Source organism: Dermochelys coriacea, chromosome 6 (assembly GCF_009764565.3).
Source record: "Dermochelys coriacea isolate rDerCor1 chromosome 6, rDerCor1.pri.v4, whole genome shotgun sequence".
Lineage (NCBI taxonomy): Eukaryota > Metazoa > Chordata > Testudines > Dermochelyidae > Dermochelys > Dermochelys coriacea.
This window is the reverse complement of record NC_050073.1, coordinates 32,619,070-32,637,276: the sequence shown is the minus strand read 5'-3', so window position 1 is coordinate 32,637,276 and position 18,207 is coordinate 32,619,070. Positions and strand designations below refer to the sequence as shown.

General features: G+C 41.9%; 1 protein-coding gene across 4 annotated transcripts in view; it reads right to left on the bottom strand.

Moving 5' to 3' along the window:
- MICAL2 (microtubule associated monooxygenase, calponin and LIM domain containing 2) overlaps positions 1-18,207 on the bottom strand; it is a 187,606-nt gene that overhangs the window by 40,601 nt on the left and 128,798 nt on the right. For all 4 annotated transcript variants that reach the window (XM_043516720.1, XM_038404231.2, XM_043516721.1 and 1 more), the window contains 3 exons: positions 11,334-11,526; positions 6,097-6,269; positions 1,162-1,236 (listed from right to left, as the gene is read on the bottom strand). In XM_043516720.1, the coding sequence (XP_043372655.1) occupies positions 1,162-1,236; positions 6,097-6,269; positions 11,334-11,526 (441 nt within the window). The remainder of the gene's footprint in view (positions 1-1,161; positions 1,237-6,096; positions 6,270-11,333; positions 11,527-18,207) is intronic.

The window sequence follows — 18,207 nt, the reverse complement described above, 5'->3', positions numbered from 1 at the left end:
TCCTGGCCCGGGATGCTAGCCCCCTGCACCTCCCCTGCTGTTCCCCCTCCCCGCAGCCTCACTGTGCCACCAGCACAATGCTCTGAGCAGCCGGGCTGCAAGCTCTTGCCAACAATGCAGCTGCAGAGCTGCTGCCTGACCCGGTGCTCTGTGCTGCATGGTGCCATGGCTGACTCCAGCCAGGTGGCACGGCTGCCTGTCCTGGTGCTCTGGGCAGCGCAGCTGCAGCACCACTAGCCAACAGTGCTCCAGGCAGTGCAGTAAGAGGACAGGGAACAGGGGGGAGTTGGATAGAGGGCAGGGGAGTTTGGGGTGGTGGTCAGAGCGGGTGTGGATAGGGGTCGGGGCGGTCAGAGGACAGGGAACAGGGAGGTTGAATGGAAGCAAGGGTCCTGGGGGGGTAGTCAGGAAGGAGGGGGGTTGGATAGGGCAGTGGGAGCAGTCAGGGGCAGGAGTTCCGGGGGCAGTCAGGGAGAAGAGGTGGTTAGATGGGGTAGGAGTGCTGGGGGTGGGGGTGGAGAGCAGTCAGGAATGAGAGGAGGGGTTGGATGGGAGATGGTCAGGGGACAGGGAGGGGTGAATGGGGCAGGAGTCCTGGGGAGGCTGTCAGGGGGCGAGAAGCGGCAGGGGGTGTTGGATAGGGGGCAGAGGCTGGATCACGCCTGGCTGTTTGGGGAGGCTTAACCGGCCCTCCATACAATTTCGGAAACCCGATGTGGCCCTCAGGCCAAAAAGTTTGCCCGCCCCCAATTTAGACTATATATACAGCTAAGGCTGCCCAGAGTCCAGCACTATACAAGTTTAATGACTGATCCTTTGAGTACCAGAATTGCAAAAGAATGAGTCATAATACATACTAGGTATCATAAGAGTAGATGGTTCAGTAAAATAATCCACTATGTAGGAAACAATCACACAAGATGGGAGTCTGTTTTATGTTTTCTGGGGTTTTAAAATCTCCATTCCTCTTTTATTATTAGGAAAGACTCAACTTTCCTAATACAACTTTATTAAAAATAAAAATAAAAATAAATATAAAAATACAACTTTAACCCAGTTCCTACCATAAAAGGTAACTAAACAAACCTCTCAGTAAGAGGAATACAACCAAAGGCCACTGTACAAATAGAAAATTTTAATTGATTCTAAGGCTTTACTTACTAGACTGAATTTTTCTTCTCCAATTCTGGTATTTATTCAGCGTAGAGGAGTGGAAACTATTAGCTCTTTGTAGTGCTTCAGAGAAATAGGAAAGACACATTGTTAACAAGCTAAGCAAATATAAAGAGAATTATTACAAAACTAGACTTTGTATAAAACTAGTAAAACATGATAAGAGTGTCATAATGCCAGTACAGAACATTGTAATTATTTTATTCTGAAAGAAGCGGACAGAGTGCACAGTGCATATTCCCTCTTCTCTGGAGCCCTGCTGCTTCTGCCTTCCAAATCATCTGCACCTGCCTCTTGCTGTTGTTTTTGGTGAAGTAAAATCCTACCTCAGGCACAGACCTGGGTGCAGATTAAACTAAGGGGCAGTTACTGTCTCAGCCCTTCCTCCTTCCCTCCCATGGGGACTGACTTATTCCTACTGGCTCATGTACTGTGTCAGATGTGCCTATATCAGAGTGTCCTAACATTGAACCACTGAGAAAATAATTCTCACTATTGTAAGGACTTGCTACAACGCATTTTTTGTGCTGTAAAATCATTAAAACTGATTTTTAACAAGTTGCTCTGAGCAGCTGGTGTGCAAACAGCTCCTTTAAAAAACTACAGACTTTTGCCAATAGAGGGCAACACTCACCAACAAGTGCTAACCACAAAACTATTTTATTTGCATTCTCCTTCCCATGTTAGTTAACTTTTACCAAATTATTTACATCACAGAAGCCCATTTGTATTGTACAGTTCATGTCTAGTGTGGTCACTGTTTCTCTTACTCATTTGCTGGTATATTCATCACCAAAGAAAAAAACCCAGAGTCCAAACAGTGGCTTATTTTTTAAAAAGTATTTAACCTTTGCATAGGGATACACAAAATGCAGTAAACTTAATTTCGGACAGTTTATCCCAGAAAGAATGTTGGCTCCACCTCATAGCTACACAGAGAAAGAGAGAGCAGGAACATAACCTCGTGCATACTGAGGAAGAGGGGGACAAATGGAAAGAGAAAATTGGGGTGACAGAGGGCAAAGATGCAGGTGGGGGATGACAGTATGTAGTATCTTGTATGTGAGGACCATTCATGGTAGAGTGGCCTGTTAATCCCTCTGCAGTCATAGGACAAAAAGAAGGGGTTTGTGGGTTACAGGTTGTTCTAATAAGTCATAAATCCAGCCTCTCTATTCAGTCCCTGCTTTTTAGTGTCAAGCAGAGTTATGAGTTTAAGCTCCCAGGCTCGTCTTTTGAAAGTGTTGTGCAGGTTTCCTCTAAACATGAAGACTGATGGGTCAGACATAGACTAGAGAGGAATGACAGAGGAAAATTACTTTAGAAGCAGTAGTTTGGATAGACTGGAGTGGGAGAGAGGACTGCCCTCATTATATTACATGTGGACATGTTCTGGTAGCATGCATTGTGATTCATTGTGGCATTAAACAAGGAACTCTTTATTAAAACAGATAATTAACAAGATATGCAAGATCCTTTGCCTTTTGTATTAAGCATGCTTTTAATAAAAAACAAACAAACAAACACCAAATTACTTCCCTGAGAGTTCACTGCCACGATGTCACATGCTGGCAGAGTCCCTTTCACATGAAGGAATAGTGGGATGAGTTAATGCTACATGATATTCCTCTCAGCAACCTCCCATTAAAGGCAGCAGAAGCTTGGAACACAGTGAAGGTGGGGCAGGGGAGGGCAAATTACTGTACAGTGTTCTTATTTAAAAGTAAAATCTGTTAAGAATTCCATGAATACTGTTGTGTTTAACGTATCCACATATTTTAAATATACAAATTAAGTTGAAACAACATTATGACATCCAGGTGCATTAGCAGATTTTATCTTCTTCTAACAAGCTTTAAGAAAAGGAGTACTTGTGGCACCTTAGAGACTAACAAATTTATTAGGCTGCTACTCTGTAACAAGCTTTAGAAACTGAACACACATTAAAGCACAGACTAGGCCTAAAGTAAAAGCAGCTTAATAAATCTGGTTACAAGACAGTCTGTACACAGGCTAGACCGTGTTAAATCCAGTCAAAATAGCAAAAACAAAACAAAACTAGGCCTTTGCAATGGTAAATATCTAGTCCACACATTAATGGGGCTAGTTCAGTAGTGTCTGGGGTTATGCCTGGGACCCTTGGTAGAAAGGTGTTCTCGGGGGAGAGACCGGATAGGAGGTTAGAGCTCAGGGGGAAACCGCAAAAATTTCCTGATGTTTTGGCACTCACTCTCTCTTTCCTGGTTTCAGAGTAGCAGCCGTGTTAGTCTGTATTCGCAAAAAGAAAAGGAGTACTTGGGACACCTTAGAGACTAAAATTTATTTGAGCATAAGCTTTTGTGAGCTACAGCTCACTTCATCAGATGCATTCAGTGGAAAATCAAATCACTGAATGCATCCGATGAAGTGAGCTGTAGCTCATGAAAGCTTATGCTCAAACTTGTTAATCTCTAAGGTGCCACAAGTACTCCTTTTCTTCTTTCATTCCTGTTTTGTGCTCCGATTCATTTACTCTAATACCATCCTTCTTTCCTACCTCCTTTAATCTTAACAATGGCTTTCTTTTCTTATTCCCTTTAACAATTTATCTACCTATTCAATATCTTCTAACAACCTTTTTTTTTTTTTTTTTTTTTGCTAAGCCCAGCAGAAAAGTTTCACTCATTCCAAATCCATCCCGATTACAATCCAGCCACTACAACTAAACAAGTTATTGGTTGCTGCCTGCATCGTCTAATCTGAAATTGAAAACACCTACTGGATCAGTTTCTTGCTCCGTCTCCTCTGGATCCCATACTTACACTGCAGTCAAAGGTTCTATGTCATTAACTGCAGATATTTCAGGCTGAAACAAGGTGGGTGAGGTAATATCTTTTATTGGACCAACTTCTGCTGGTGAGAGAGGGGCTTTCAAGCTACACAGAGCCTGTTCTTGAAGTCTGGCAAAGGTACTCCGAGCAAAATCGCAAAATGCAAGGTTGAACAGATTGTTTATCATAAATAGTTTATCACGTATTGTAAGCGATCATTCCAAGTTAGGTTAACCCGTTAACTCCTCATTCCAGGTTAGGTTAACCCCTCTGAAGTCATAGGACAAAAAAGAGGGGGTCAGTGGATTAGAGATAGTTGTAATAAACCATAAATCCAGTCTCTCTGTTTCAGTTCATGATTTTAGTGTCTAGCAGAGTAATGAATTTAAGCTCCCAAACTCATCTTTTGGAAATTTGTGCAGGTTTCCTTGGAGGATGCGACCTGATAGAGCGATCACTCTATATCTGACCTATGAAAAGTGTTCACCCACAGGTGTTTTTCTCTTATTTTCCTGTGAGAGTTCATTCAACAATGTAGTGATTGACTAATTTCACTTGTTATTGTGGCATTTAGTGCACTGGAGGAAGTACACCACGTTGTGATAGGCATATGTAGGATCCATGGATCTTGAAAGGTGTGTTGTGGGGGGTGTTGATCATCGTAACAGTGGAGATAGGTCTGTAGGTTTTGCATCTGTTGTTCTGGCAGGGCCTGGTGTCTCTGAGTTGGTGGGTCCTGGTCTGTGGGGAGCTTGCTTCTGATACTGAGCTTGGAGAAGTTGGTGGGTTACACATTTCAGACTGGCTGCACTTGACCTCTTGGTGTTAAGAGTAGGGGGATGGGGCTTGAACTTCCCTTTAAAAGCAGGACAGTATTTCTCTTCCAAGATTTGCTGGAGGCTGCTCCGGTTCTTTTACTATTGCCGGTAGGTCGAAATGGCTCAGCAATGGAGATTTATCTACCTCTGTTCTTGTTCTGCCACAAGTTCTTGAAAAGTGCCCTGCAGATTCTAGTGTTAACCCTTCCAGATTGCAAACACAGATCAAAATCCTGGCCAAGCCCCTTTCTTCTGCCATGACCCACAGAGGATTCTTCAAGGCCTCAGATTGTTATGATTCAACCACACAACATGATATAGCCTATGCTAGTTGGCAATAGCTCTTCAGAGACAGTTGTGTTTTTTTAATTATTAAACAAGTTCCAGTTCTGAATTTTTCCTTTGAACTCTGGCTCCAGATAGAACTGCTGATCTACACAGCTCCAGAGTGTCTAATCACCTTCGCTCTGGTTACAACCTTTCCCTCATTATATTTTCAATGGGGAAAAACTCCTAATTCAGTCACAGATCTAGAAATAAATTAAATTGAGCACCCTATGTGCTTCTCGTGAGGACTCTGACTCAGCGCTGCTATGCCTCGGCAACACAGCATGTATCATATGGGCCTCTATCGGAGTCTCCCGACATCGTGGCATAAAGAAAGGATTCATCTCATCACTGTGAGTTAAGCATGGGGACAGAACTGCGTTAGCTACCCTGATATCAAGGCATTGTTGTCTGTTTCCCTAGAGCCCTCTAGGGTAGATAATATCACTCCTATTGTTGTTAATGTTGCCAGTCGTCCAGGATTGTTCTGGAGTCTCCAGGTATTAAAGATAAATCTTTAATTAAAGATTATATGTGATGAAACCTCCAGGAATACGTCCAACCAAAATTGGCAACCCTAATTATTGTGCAAACTCTCACAATACTACTTAGAATTAAGAGCAGAACAGTTCCTTCATTAGGTGAGCCTACATTCACACTGTTGGTTCATAGGAGTTTAGTTATTTGATTCAAACAACATGTAAAGAGGGAAGACAGGATTTTGTTGGATTCTGTTACAGTATCTAGAGGCAGTGAATGATCACAAGAAGTCTTCCAAAGAATTAAGATAGTATTTATAGGTTTTTAATACTATTTAAGATAGTATTTATAGGTTATAAACTTACTGCATCACTGATTATACCAACAAGATCCTATTTGCTTTGACAACACCCTCAGAAACAGCAAACAAGCTGAGTAGCTGGAGCATGACTGGCTTGGGTTAGTTTATTTAAAGTGGATTCACTTGCCATCAGCAGCTTTGGACTTTTCACAGCACTCCTCTTCCTTCACAGAACTTGTGGTCAGTGATGCATGATCTTTTATGGGATTTGTATAGGACACAGGCTCAGGCAATGAGATCTGTCCTTCGCTAATTTCAGAATTCGATGAGTCACCATAAAAATCAGATTCCAGCTCTGAACTAAAAATATAAAATAAAACAAAAGTCAAACATTTTAGAAAATGCATGCTATGGATTTAATTATAAGTATCACCTTTAATGCAATAAATCCTGACAACAAAGTGTGTGATATAATATGACTTTTCAGCTGGCCTCCATCCTCACATTTATTTTTTGCTCTTGGAATGTAATTTGCTGACAATACTATGTGCTGAAAACTGCAATAGTCCTAATTGTTTTATAACTCTGATTAAGACCATGATAGCCATGGACAATTATATTCAAAGCCTGAAATCTGCTGCTTAGAGTCAGAGTCTCCTTCTGAATTATAGTGGGTCTCCTTTGACCTGAACAAGTTAAGTATGTCTTCCTACAAGTCTGCTGTTAAACGAAGAGGGAGAAATACCTGAATGTCTAATGCCTATCACGCTAACAATAAGATACAATGGTAATATGAATATACATTTCTGACTTTTTCCTCTATTTAAAAATGTTAAGTAAAATAAAATCATAAAGTAAAAATAATTAATATTTTAAGGGTACATGCTAAATACAGCACAACGATAAATGCATTAGGCCAGTGTTTCACATTTGGGTTGAGAATGAATACACCCAGAACTGGGGGGTTTAACCTGACATTTTCAGGATACTAATAGCTGGTTCAATTTGTATTTGGTTCAGAAAATGGTTTAGCATAAACAAAGATGAAGTTGGATAGAAAGGCAGGTTTTCACCATATCTGCTTGTCCAAACAGATGAATGAAGGCAGAGTAATGTCACTAAAAAGCTTTCCCAAGTGGAACTATGGACCACTGCCACCCAAACTCCTTCTTAGAGTTCACTGGGACTGTGCCAAGGAACACCCTCATTTTTTATGACAAGAACCACTGCCGCACAGAACCCTGGCAAATCCAGCCAGATTTGGCCCACCCAAGGAGTTTATTCCAATTCCCCAGGCAGTCCCAGGGCAGGCTTTAGATATGAATGAAGTTGGTGGTTGTTGAAGTCTGTCTCATGACCACTTGGTAACTGGCATTAACATCCTATTTGTGCAGCTAACAGCCCTGGGCTAACATGAGCCTGGTGGATTGTTATTTGTTAGTAGACAGGATGGTCAGTGAGCCCTTGTCCTGAGGAGTGGATGGTTCATGGTTGTAGCACAGATACTGGGGGAAGAAGATCAGAAGGGGGAAGGTGAAGTAGAGAAAACTTGAAGGCGCAGAAGGCTACAACCCCACCTCACTACCCTTAAAGTCTAAAATCTATTCCAGCTTCTCCTGGGAATGGAGGGTTTTGGGGGGAATCCCCTCCCCAAGAACTGCATACTTGCCAATCTGGTTTAGGCTGGGACAGTCCTGATTCTTCTCTGTCTTAGGTAGCTCTACCTAACCGTCGCCTCAGGTGTTCAGGCAGCTAGGACAGAGGAATGTACTTACTGCCTGTCCTCCTTACATCCCAAAAGGGGCCGCTTTTATGGTTGCCTTGTGGCTGCTGAGCCTCTTTTTTTCCTCCTCCCCTGCTGCATATCTTGCTTTTCCCACATGCAGTCTAGAGACAGAGAAGGCAGCAGCTGCTTCTGTGGGGGAAAGCCGATAAAGAGAGAGCTCCATACATGGCAAAGCACTGCACAGGGGAGAGAGGTGGAAAGGAGCAGCAGATGGAGGCTACAAGGCTTCCATCCCTTCTGCAAGACAACAGGTCTTAATAAGGATGTTGGTTTGAATGGGATCCCAAGCAGGCCCTTTGGGGTTTGCCCACTATTACATTTCTGTGTACTTATGCCATGCGGACAGTGGGGTTTTCCAGGCTCGTATATGTCTGTACAACATTGTGGCAACATCTTCTGATGTATCAAGGCCACATTGTAATCCAACATACAGAATGGGGCAGAAGGCACAAGGTTTGTTTGGTTTTGCCCCTTTGGTCTGGTAAAGTAGCTCTTCAAGAAGAGCCTGAAAATGATCAGGAGTGAGGCCCTAATAATTAAGGGTAAGAGTACATTTCTTACTCGCCAGCACTCGTCATGTAGCCCAGCTGACTTTGCTGGTGATGTAAAATACTAGGCAACATAGAGTAAGTGCATCAGAATCTGGCCGTAAGACGCTAATGTAAAAATAAACCTAAAAATCCCTGAAACGCAGATACGAGCCTCCAGCCACCTGGAAGTCTTCCTGCCAATAGTTTACAGCGGAAATGTGTTTTGGGGGCGTGGAGCTAAAGTGGGGGATCCACCCATTCTGATCCAGGAACAGGCTCAGAAGATCTGAAATTAATACTTTCACTATAGGTGGTTGAAAGTCAAAGCTTTTCAATGGAGGAAAAAAAAGGAACCATTTTTATTTTAAATTAATTTTAAAGAACACTGCAAACAAACGACATTGCCAATTTTTCAGTCAGCTCAAAAAAATCACTTAGTCTTGCATGGCCATGAGCACTCATACCATTAGCCCTAGACACTTCAGCAGGATTGTGAGTAACTGCTCTCCCAGCCCCCTTGGGGAAGGGTGGGGCTTGTCTACACTGGCAATTAACAGCAGTGCAACTTTCTTGCTCAGGGGGGTGAAAAAACACCCCCAAGTGCAGCAAGTTGCAGTGCTGTAAAGCACCAGTGTAAACAGTGCCCCAGCGCTGGGGCCGCACAAGGCATATTGAAGTGCTCCCGCAGCAGCACTTTAATGTTGCCAGTGTAGACTAGCCCTCAGGCTATGAGCTAGGCTATGAGCCCTCAGCCCTCTTAGGCTATGACTACACAGTGCACCTTACAGCTCTCCTGGAGATAAAACAAACCCACCTCAAATGAGGGGTGGTAGCTTTATCTCCAGGAGCTCCTACTGTAGTCCTACTGAAGCCACATACTTAAGTCTTTAGTATGGGGATCTACCTCACCTGAAAATGTCGGTACAGTGTTTTGAAAAGCATTAACTGTTTGTTGTTATACTGGCCTTTGGACACAGCCCTATCACACCTAAGAGGTAGTGAGCACAGGTACCTTTAAATCAATCATTTGGAATTCACCACTGAGATTCAAACATAGAGCCTCCTTGTCCCTTGCCACCAACTTGTGCTTTTTAGGGCCATGTAGTTTGAATATTGCAGCTTCTGAATTTTGCTCCACCCCCACCAAACAGACACACACACAGATAATGACAATGATGCTTACTTAACTCTAGTATTGAAACAGTGAAGACCAATAGCTGATGGATTCCTGTTACAGCATCAGATTTGATTTCTAGTAAATGAACAAAGCCTGAAAACTATTTTGATTTAAACCCTGTTTAAGTCTTTGATAGTCAAGATAATTAATGGAGACTGATATACCACTGTGATTGGGATCTGTGCCATAAGAAAAGAAAATGGAAATGCCACTAGTTTTGATAGATATATTTTTGTTTAAAAGGACAGTCTCCCCCTCTGAAGTATTTATTTTCCTTGGCTGGCAAAACTATAAATACCACAGCATGAGATTTGTCCTCTGATCTTCACTCATTAGGTGGTCATTATTCATAAGTATCTCAAGCTAGTACTAAGAAGCAGCGGCCTTTGTGATGCAAGTAATATTTTATCTAGCTTTTCATTTGCACCTTCCCCCTGAGAATCCCATGGGCAGAATGCACCATTAAATCATGGAATGTCATTTGTCACTTGCCATTTCATTTTGCCTCCCTTTTTAGGCAAGTGAAGTACCTACTGACTGAAGTACCCTCTCTAGCATGTCAGGCAAATGATTACAGCTTTAGTGTAATACCAGGAAAGCGATATCAGCAGAGCTGGCGTAAGCCATTCTGATGACAGATGCAACACCATCCTAGGCTGGGTTTCCTGCTGGGACAAAACCAAAGACCTCTAGATCTGAAAGCATAAAAGTCTCTGTTGCCTGAGCAAAAGGACCGGATACATTAGGTCAGAGGCTGTAGCAGATTCAAACATCTGTATGTGGTCCAGCCACCAGAGAGGACAAACAGCCACACTGTATTATTGTGTGCAGTGTTGTAGCCATGTCAATCCTAGACTATTAGAGCTTACACAGCTGTAGAAGAACTTGTCTCTCTCAGCAACAGCAGTCAGTCCAATAAAAAAAAAAAATTTACCTCACCCACCTTGTCCCTCACACTGTGTTATTGTTGGTTCCAAACATATAATGCACAGTAAGCCTCCATACTAAAAAGTGTTTTATCAGGCAGGTAGGAAACTCTGAATCTCTTCCTCCCCTGAGCTATGTTTATCCTTGTGGCTGTAACAAATGAATTCGGGAATGGATTTTTTCCTCCCTGTCTGAAATGCACGTTAACTAATATAGCCAGACATGTGTCACAGTGCAGAGTTATGCAAGACATTCGTAGGAGATAAGTTATTTTCTAAGACCACATTATCCAGTTTCAGCAAACACTAAAAGATTGTTAATTGATATTTTAAAGGATTTCTATAATTTTAATAAAGCTCCTTATTAACCAAAGATTTTTGCATTTGCAACAGATTTTTTTATTTTAGGTCAGCAGAATATCTCTCACTGAAAAACACAGATCTAGCCTTTATTGTAGAGGTGTAAGTTGACTCCTACACAACTCTGTCAAGAGTTGAGCACAGAAGTCTAAGATGTTCTCCCCATTTTTAAATAAGACTTGCGCTTCCTTACAAAAGTCTCAAAGGATGATCAGATTTCTAATTCTATAAGGATGGAAAGTTCCATCATATGACCAGAAGAAGAAATGAGGCAGGGAAGCCTCTCAGAGATAGGAGGTATGTCATGTGACACATTTTTGCCATGATTGTACTCCCACTGTTCTAATATACTGTCACTTCTGGAAAATGAATAGCTGAACTTGGTTAGATAAGGGATGTGTGACTCAAGCCCTTAGGTGGGATGTGAACATCTGAAAATTCCCTGCTAAGTGAGTCATGTCTAGGGGAAGTTAACAGCTGCAGGAAGGACTACACTGATTTCTCTGTTGGGTTTCTTTTGTGGCATTTTCAATTGTTTTATGAGCACAGTCTGACGAAAACCCAGACACTGTATTTTGTGGTTAACTTGTTCCTGGGAGACACAGATGCAACTTTGTGCTGGCTTTTTTGTTATAGGTTATATACCTGCTCCCATCACTGGTTACCATGACTCGAATGGCCAGAAGGTTGTGCTCTGTCATTTCTTCCTCTGGGATGATTCTCACAGAAGTCCAATCGGAGGAAAAGGCCGAACACCTGCTCTCTAAGTCATAGTGCTCAGGGGCATTCTTAGGCTTCTTAGGAGAGGTAGGTTCATCTGCTATATTGAGGTAGTAGTCTAAAAAAAGCAAAGGACGTGAAAACATACTTCATGATATCATAGGCAATGAAAAGCGATTGATTCAGTGGAGGAGATTCAGATCCAAAATACTTGTGGTTATTTAGTCATTAGCTTCCGAAAATAATTATTACATTACTTAAGACACGGTAACACTCTATTCAGGTACCATAGATTCAGCCAGCCATAGAATGACGTTCTCTATTTAACCACACAACACGTATGTAACAGCATGAGCAGCAGCAGCAGCACAAGCTTTCCCATATAGTTTCACCAGGCTTCATCAACCCAGACCTGAAGGGAGCAAGTCTAAAGATGAGGGGTAGTTCATCTTTGATCCTTGCTGTCTTTGCCAACAAGTTGGCTGGTTAATGCCAATTGCCACTCCAAACTCATTTCACATAGGCCACACGCAGTCATGTTCAGTCAGTACCGATAAAAGGCTTCGTGGCCTCTTACCAGTCCCCTAGGCCATCCAGTGGCTCATAAATCACTCCCCAAATCGGGAGTTGGGTTGGGAGGGGACAAACAAGTGGGCATGAGTGGCATCTAGTAGTGGGCTAGGGAATCAGTGGTGCCAGAATTGGAGTGTGGAAATGTGGAGGAGCATAAAAGATGTCTGCTGCTGATGGTTGGAGAGGTATGTATGAAAGAAGCAGGAAAAGGGTCAAACATTGGGAAGGGAGCCAGGTGGGGGGGAGAAAAGAAAGAGGGAAGCAGCATTACTCCCTTTGCCTGTAGCCTGGAGGAATTTATGTTCTCTCTTCCCACAACTTGTGTGGTCTCTTTAGAGTAGATTGAAGAAAAAGGATGGATCAGGCCAAGACCTCCCTTTTGCCTGCTAGACGCATTCCCTATGTGGTTTGAAGGCCCCACATAAACACAAACTACGCACCTGAGTAATTAAATGTGAAGTATCTAGGGGAACCCAAGCCCTTTATTTGCAAGTATTTTGCATAGTTTTTGGTGAACTAGGACTGCTGGGCAGAGAAAAATGGGTCCGGTCTTTTCAGAACATGATTTTTTTCTTGTAGAGCTAAGTATGAACATTGAGTCTGGGGAAGATAAACTTCTACTGGCAATCAACTGACATAATCCACAGGTTTCTAACGCATGCAGAAGAAATGAAGACTCAAAATTAGTGCTCTTTCCTTTACAGGTGAGATTTTTCAGAAGTGCCTAAAAGAGATAGGTGCCCATCACCCTCTGAAACTCCCAACACCCTTAGGAGATGCATCATACAGCTATAACACACCTTGCAATAGCGCAATGAAAATTTACCAGCAACATCTAGTTACCCACCTATTACCACAAGGACTGGAGATAACGAAAAAGCAAAAACACAAACAACTAAATATTTTGCTTGCCTGCTAAAAACCCCAGGGCTCTCCCTTGCAACATTCTACTTGCCCACTTTGCAAGAGACTGACTCATACACTAGTCTGATTCTCCTCTCACTTATACTAGCTTTCTCCAACTTACTCCTGGTTTACTCCAGTTTAAATGAAAGGTGAATCAGACCAAATGTTTAGATCGACTGTTCTCTCATGTATGAAATAAATCAATCTTAAGTTGCATCAGCACAGCTTTTCGATACCTGACATGAGTTCATTCCTCATTCCTGCCTATTATAACTAATAGTTATAACTCAAACACTAAGTACTTGTCCAGTTTAAACATGGAAAACAACCAGCTGAGGGCATAAGTGTTACAACCAAAAGACTGCCACAGAAATATTATAATGCAGCTCAAGTGTTGGCCTGTAGGACAGTTTTGAGCAGCTGTTCCATGCCTATAGTTACCATAGCTTTCCCCTTGCATTCTCAAACTACAATCTTACATATCTTCTAGACTGTACACAAAAGGCACTCTCCGAAAAGCTCTCCCACTGTGGCTGGGAATATATACTGCAGTATCATATATGCATATTCAAATCAGTATCGAGGTCTAGCCTGGCAATCTGAATATTGTTTTTCCTTCCTTCCATCCTTCTCCCCTCCCCTTCCCCATCCATTATACTGAACCACAGGGAACAATCACAAAGAGGCTGTGTACAACTTCAATGTCCTTATTTTCCATGACCTCAAGCACCTTCCTTGTTACTGTACAGAACCTTTCAGTAGCTCACTGAAAATGAAAACTGATTCTTGTGGCTTGAACATTTGTATTTTGCCCCTTTAGCTAAATCCAGCTGAACTCTGAAAGAAATAATAAAATCCAGCCCCCAATGGCAGGAGTGATAGCAGTACAGTTGTACCCTTTTGTTCCAGTCTGATTAAGTGTCATTACTCAGTCTATTGCAGACTCTGAGCAATAGGATATGTGACTTTGTAGTTGTTTATGGACTCCCTGGGCTCCGAAGAATCTAGGAGCACAGCATCTAGCACATCTTAAAAGGACATAGTCAAGCTCTTTAAATCGAATTTTGCACATACCTTAAAATAAATATACTTTCACAGACAGAGGGCTCTGCAGCTTTCGTTACTATAGTCCTGCTGCTCCCATTCTTTACAATATATGAAAGGGGGGAAAATATCACTAAATACATCCTCTGTTCATAGAATAAGATCTTCTCTTTGGCTCTTCCCATGAAGATGGAAGTGGCTGTCTTCCGAGTTCAATACATCAGCCTCCATCACAGCCAGAGCGGGATCATTTGAAACTAATCCAAGGTATGTGGCCCAGGGCCAGAACACACAGAACAATGAGGGCTCTGCACAACTTAATAGCAATGACTAGTGCCGAGAGCTAAATTTAGACCTCCATTGCCTCCAACTTATAAAACCATGGTAAAAACAAACAAAAAAATTGAAGGCACCATCTATCTTCAGACAATGAGTACTGACAGACAAGCATCTGGCACACCCCAGCAACAGAAGCTATGACTCATCTAAAAAAAAATCTGAAGTGTGCTGTGATGGCCAATAACTGATCACATGACCTGCTCCTGGGAAGGGTATTATCTTTGTAGGGTCCTTCCTTGGACTATACTGTAGTCACGGTGAGAAAGGCCCACATGCTTAAAAGACAATGGAAAGGGTAGAGGTAGGAAAGGATACTATGGGGGGGGGGGGGAGAAGTGGAAAGAGACAACAGAACATATTTTGGTTACTTCTGTCTTATCAGCCTGCTGTGGACTTCCCAACATGATCTATTGTGCTTAGTTAAGAAACTAAAAAAGCAACCCCAAGTACCTGAGAGGCAAAGAACTCGAACTAAGAGGGACTTAATGGCTGTACATTTTTGGTCCAGAGCTCTGACCTCAGCAGCCTGCCTGCAGCCCACAAGCCTCACCCTGGCTTTGCCCAATCTGGTTACTCCTCCCAAGCTGACATTAGTACCCTTCTAGTTCTGAATTCGCCCCCAATTCGTCCTACTTCAGGGATCAGTCTCTCTGTGAGGGTCCAGTGAGAGGAAGTGTTTGGTTCATGGCCTTTAGAGTACAACACTCCAACCTGCTGGCATTCTAGAAGCACACACTTTACTGAACTTACACAGCACTGAAGATTTATGATGAAAGTAAAACAAGTTTATTAACTAAAGAGCAGGTATTGAGTGATACCAAGTAAAAGAGCTAAAGGTAAAGATGGTTACAAGCACATAGAAATGAAACCATGCATCTAAAAGTCTAAAACTTAATCCAGAAATACAGTCTCCATTCTCTCACCCAGAGTCTCCTTTCCAGCCTTTTCCTGCCCAGGATCCATCATAGAGATCAAATCACTTGATTTCTTTTCTCCTAAGGTGAAGGATGAAGATGGAGTCGTGCTCTGTTCTTTATATCCCTAAGGCATACCTTTGTCTTAAAAGTAAGAAGTCTGCTTTGGGGATTAAATCTCACATCTCTCTCTAGGATGCAGAAGCCATGTTAATTCTCTCTCTCAAGTTCAGGATTACCCATGCTGGGTTAGCTTGATGGCTTTGTTTACTGCCAATATGTAAATTGAGGTAAACCCACATTCCTGTCTAGGACAGACCTGTTTATCACCTGTACCTAGGCTAAACTGTCCTGTCTTCAACATGTTCTAGTAACATAGCACACAGGGAATCCATAACTTCACATACAAGGTTAACACATGCATTTTACAATGATATTAATAACCAGCGTGTTAGGTTTCATATGGAACCTCACAAGACCTGTTTTGTACAAATATTATTGCAGTAGTGTGTAAATTGTGTATACGGGGTGCCTAGCTCAGCTGTGCTTCGCACAGGGCCCAAGGGCTTTCAAAGGAGGTTTTATGCCACATCTGCACCTTACCAACCTTGGGCCCAGCCAGAGGGACTAGTTTGACCCCCAATGCAAATTAGAGCAGCCACTAGTCTGCTCCAACTTATTCCTGGCTGTAATGGCCCCCAAGAGGCTGTCCTAAGAGCTGGGGAGGACAGAGCTGCTACAATTCTCCCAAACACCCCTTTTTCCTTGTCAAAAGTTCAACACCATGCTGGCTCTACACCATCTATGGTTCTCGTATGGCAGAGGAATAAAATTTAAGATGGCTTTCTGCCTCTTATATTGCTTGAGTGGCCCACAGCAGGTGGAACAAAGACCGGGATCTAGTCCACTGTCTTCACCCAGATGTTGAATGCAACATTAAAAGTCCACTTTGAGTAAACACTGGCCAGTTATCAAGTTAACAACTATACACTCACACTGGTCTGTTTCAATTTGAGAAAGAGAGAGGAGTAAGAGAATGTTTTTAAAACCCTCAATCCTGATACTAAAGCTCTCTGCATGCTGGCCTTTTATTTTTTTATGGGTTAAAAAACCTTTGGCCACATCCTCAGCAGGTGGAACTCTGGTGAATCTAGCCCTTGATGTTTATGTGGTTGCTAACATCCATATATAGTCATGCTCCCCATGATTGCAGAGATTTCATTTAATTTGTAAAGAAATTCACACCTCTCAATTTTTGTGCCTCTCTTCTGCGTTGGGAGCCAGCTCATCTTATTTCAAAGTTGCTCATCCATCCAGGTAACAAGTCCCCCTGCATTCAGGTTGCTAGTACAACCCGTGTCTTCTTAGTTTACAAGCTGAATGGAACCCAGCATAGGTCCAGCCATGGTGACTTACCCAACAGAAGTTGCTGTTTAATGGGAAAAGCAGTTCTTGGACAGGAGAGACTGGGCTTTCTGCATGGGAACGAACCTCTCTTTCCCTGCATACACAGCCTAGAGTTATATCAGAGCCTTGCATTCCATTAGTCCGATCCAAATGAAAAATCAAGTGTGAAAAATTGTTGTGTTATCTATTTTGATAAAACATGCTTTGTTTAGCATAACATAAACAAACCTTTAAAGGGACACTTCATTAAAAAATACACGTCACATTCTGCCTGAAAACTGTGTCCCTACTATTGTAATGACTACCACCTGAAATTACTACAACTGAGAGATGAGAGAGAAGCAATTTTTCTCTGTTATTTTGGTGTGTTTAGTTTGGCATTTGACTGCACTTTGTTTCTTCTGTACACTCAGACAGTTCCTCCCAACTTTGTGTGTTTTTTCTACATAGCAACAAGGAAGAGAAAAAACTTTTTAAAACATAGGAAAATGTGAACGTTAAATCACAAAAATGGACATGGATATTTAGGGACAGATGCAGTATGTGAAACTCTTACTAACTCCTTTTTTGAAACTGACTTGAAATCAAGTTGGAGTTCCTTTAAAATAGCCCTAACACGCACAATTTAAGTACCTGGAGGTATTGCTTTATAGACAACTGTGCTTTTTAATAGGTTTCAGAGTAGCAGCCGTGTTAGTCTGTATTCGCAAAAAGAAAAGGAGTACTTGTGGCACCTTAGAGACTAACAAATTTATTAGAGCATAAGCTTTCGTGAGCTACAGCTCACTTAAGTGATCACTCTCCTTACAGTGTGTATGATAAACCCATTGTTTCAAGTTCTCTCTCTCTCTCTGTGTGTGTATATATATATATATATATATATATATATATAAATCTCTCCTCTGTTTTTTCCACCAAATGCATCCGATGAAGTGAGCTGTAGCTCACGAAAGCTTATGCTCCAATAAATTTGTTAGTCTCTAAGGTGCCACAAGTACTCCTTTTCTTTGTGCTTTTTAAGTACTTTTAGTGCTGGTTCTCTCTTCTAAACAATCATGTGAAAATTGATTTCAGTTCCTATTCTTTATGTAGTTGGCCCAACTTTGTAATGGGTAAATTACCACTACTAATTTTACAGATCAGGCTTGAGATTACTACTTAATTTTCCTCACACTTCAAAGAACAGAATCATTCCCCAACAGGATCAGGGGAAAGCCCATTACTAACAAGACACCTCTCTGCCACAATCAGTCACAAACTTCTTTGAACAGCAATCTTTAAAAGTTTCTATGTAACAATTCCATCATATTCCCACCTCATCCCAAAATAGAAAGAAATTAGTCTAGGTATCTGTGGTACATTTAGGTGCATATTGTAACCAAATATTTGGTTACAACTGTTACAAGATATTTTAAAATATTAATTTGTAATGACTGCTGTTTCTCATAAAGAAAGGTTAGGAATTTCTCTAATGCCCTCAACCATGCAACGACTTGCACACCTGTTGAACTTTCTGAACTGTGAACACTCTCAATGAAGTCAAGGGGACTACCCTGAGTGTGAGTTTTCCAAAGACAAAACTGGCAAAACTGCCATTAAATTCAGTGGGACCAGCA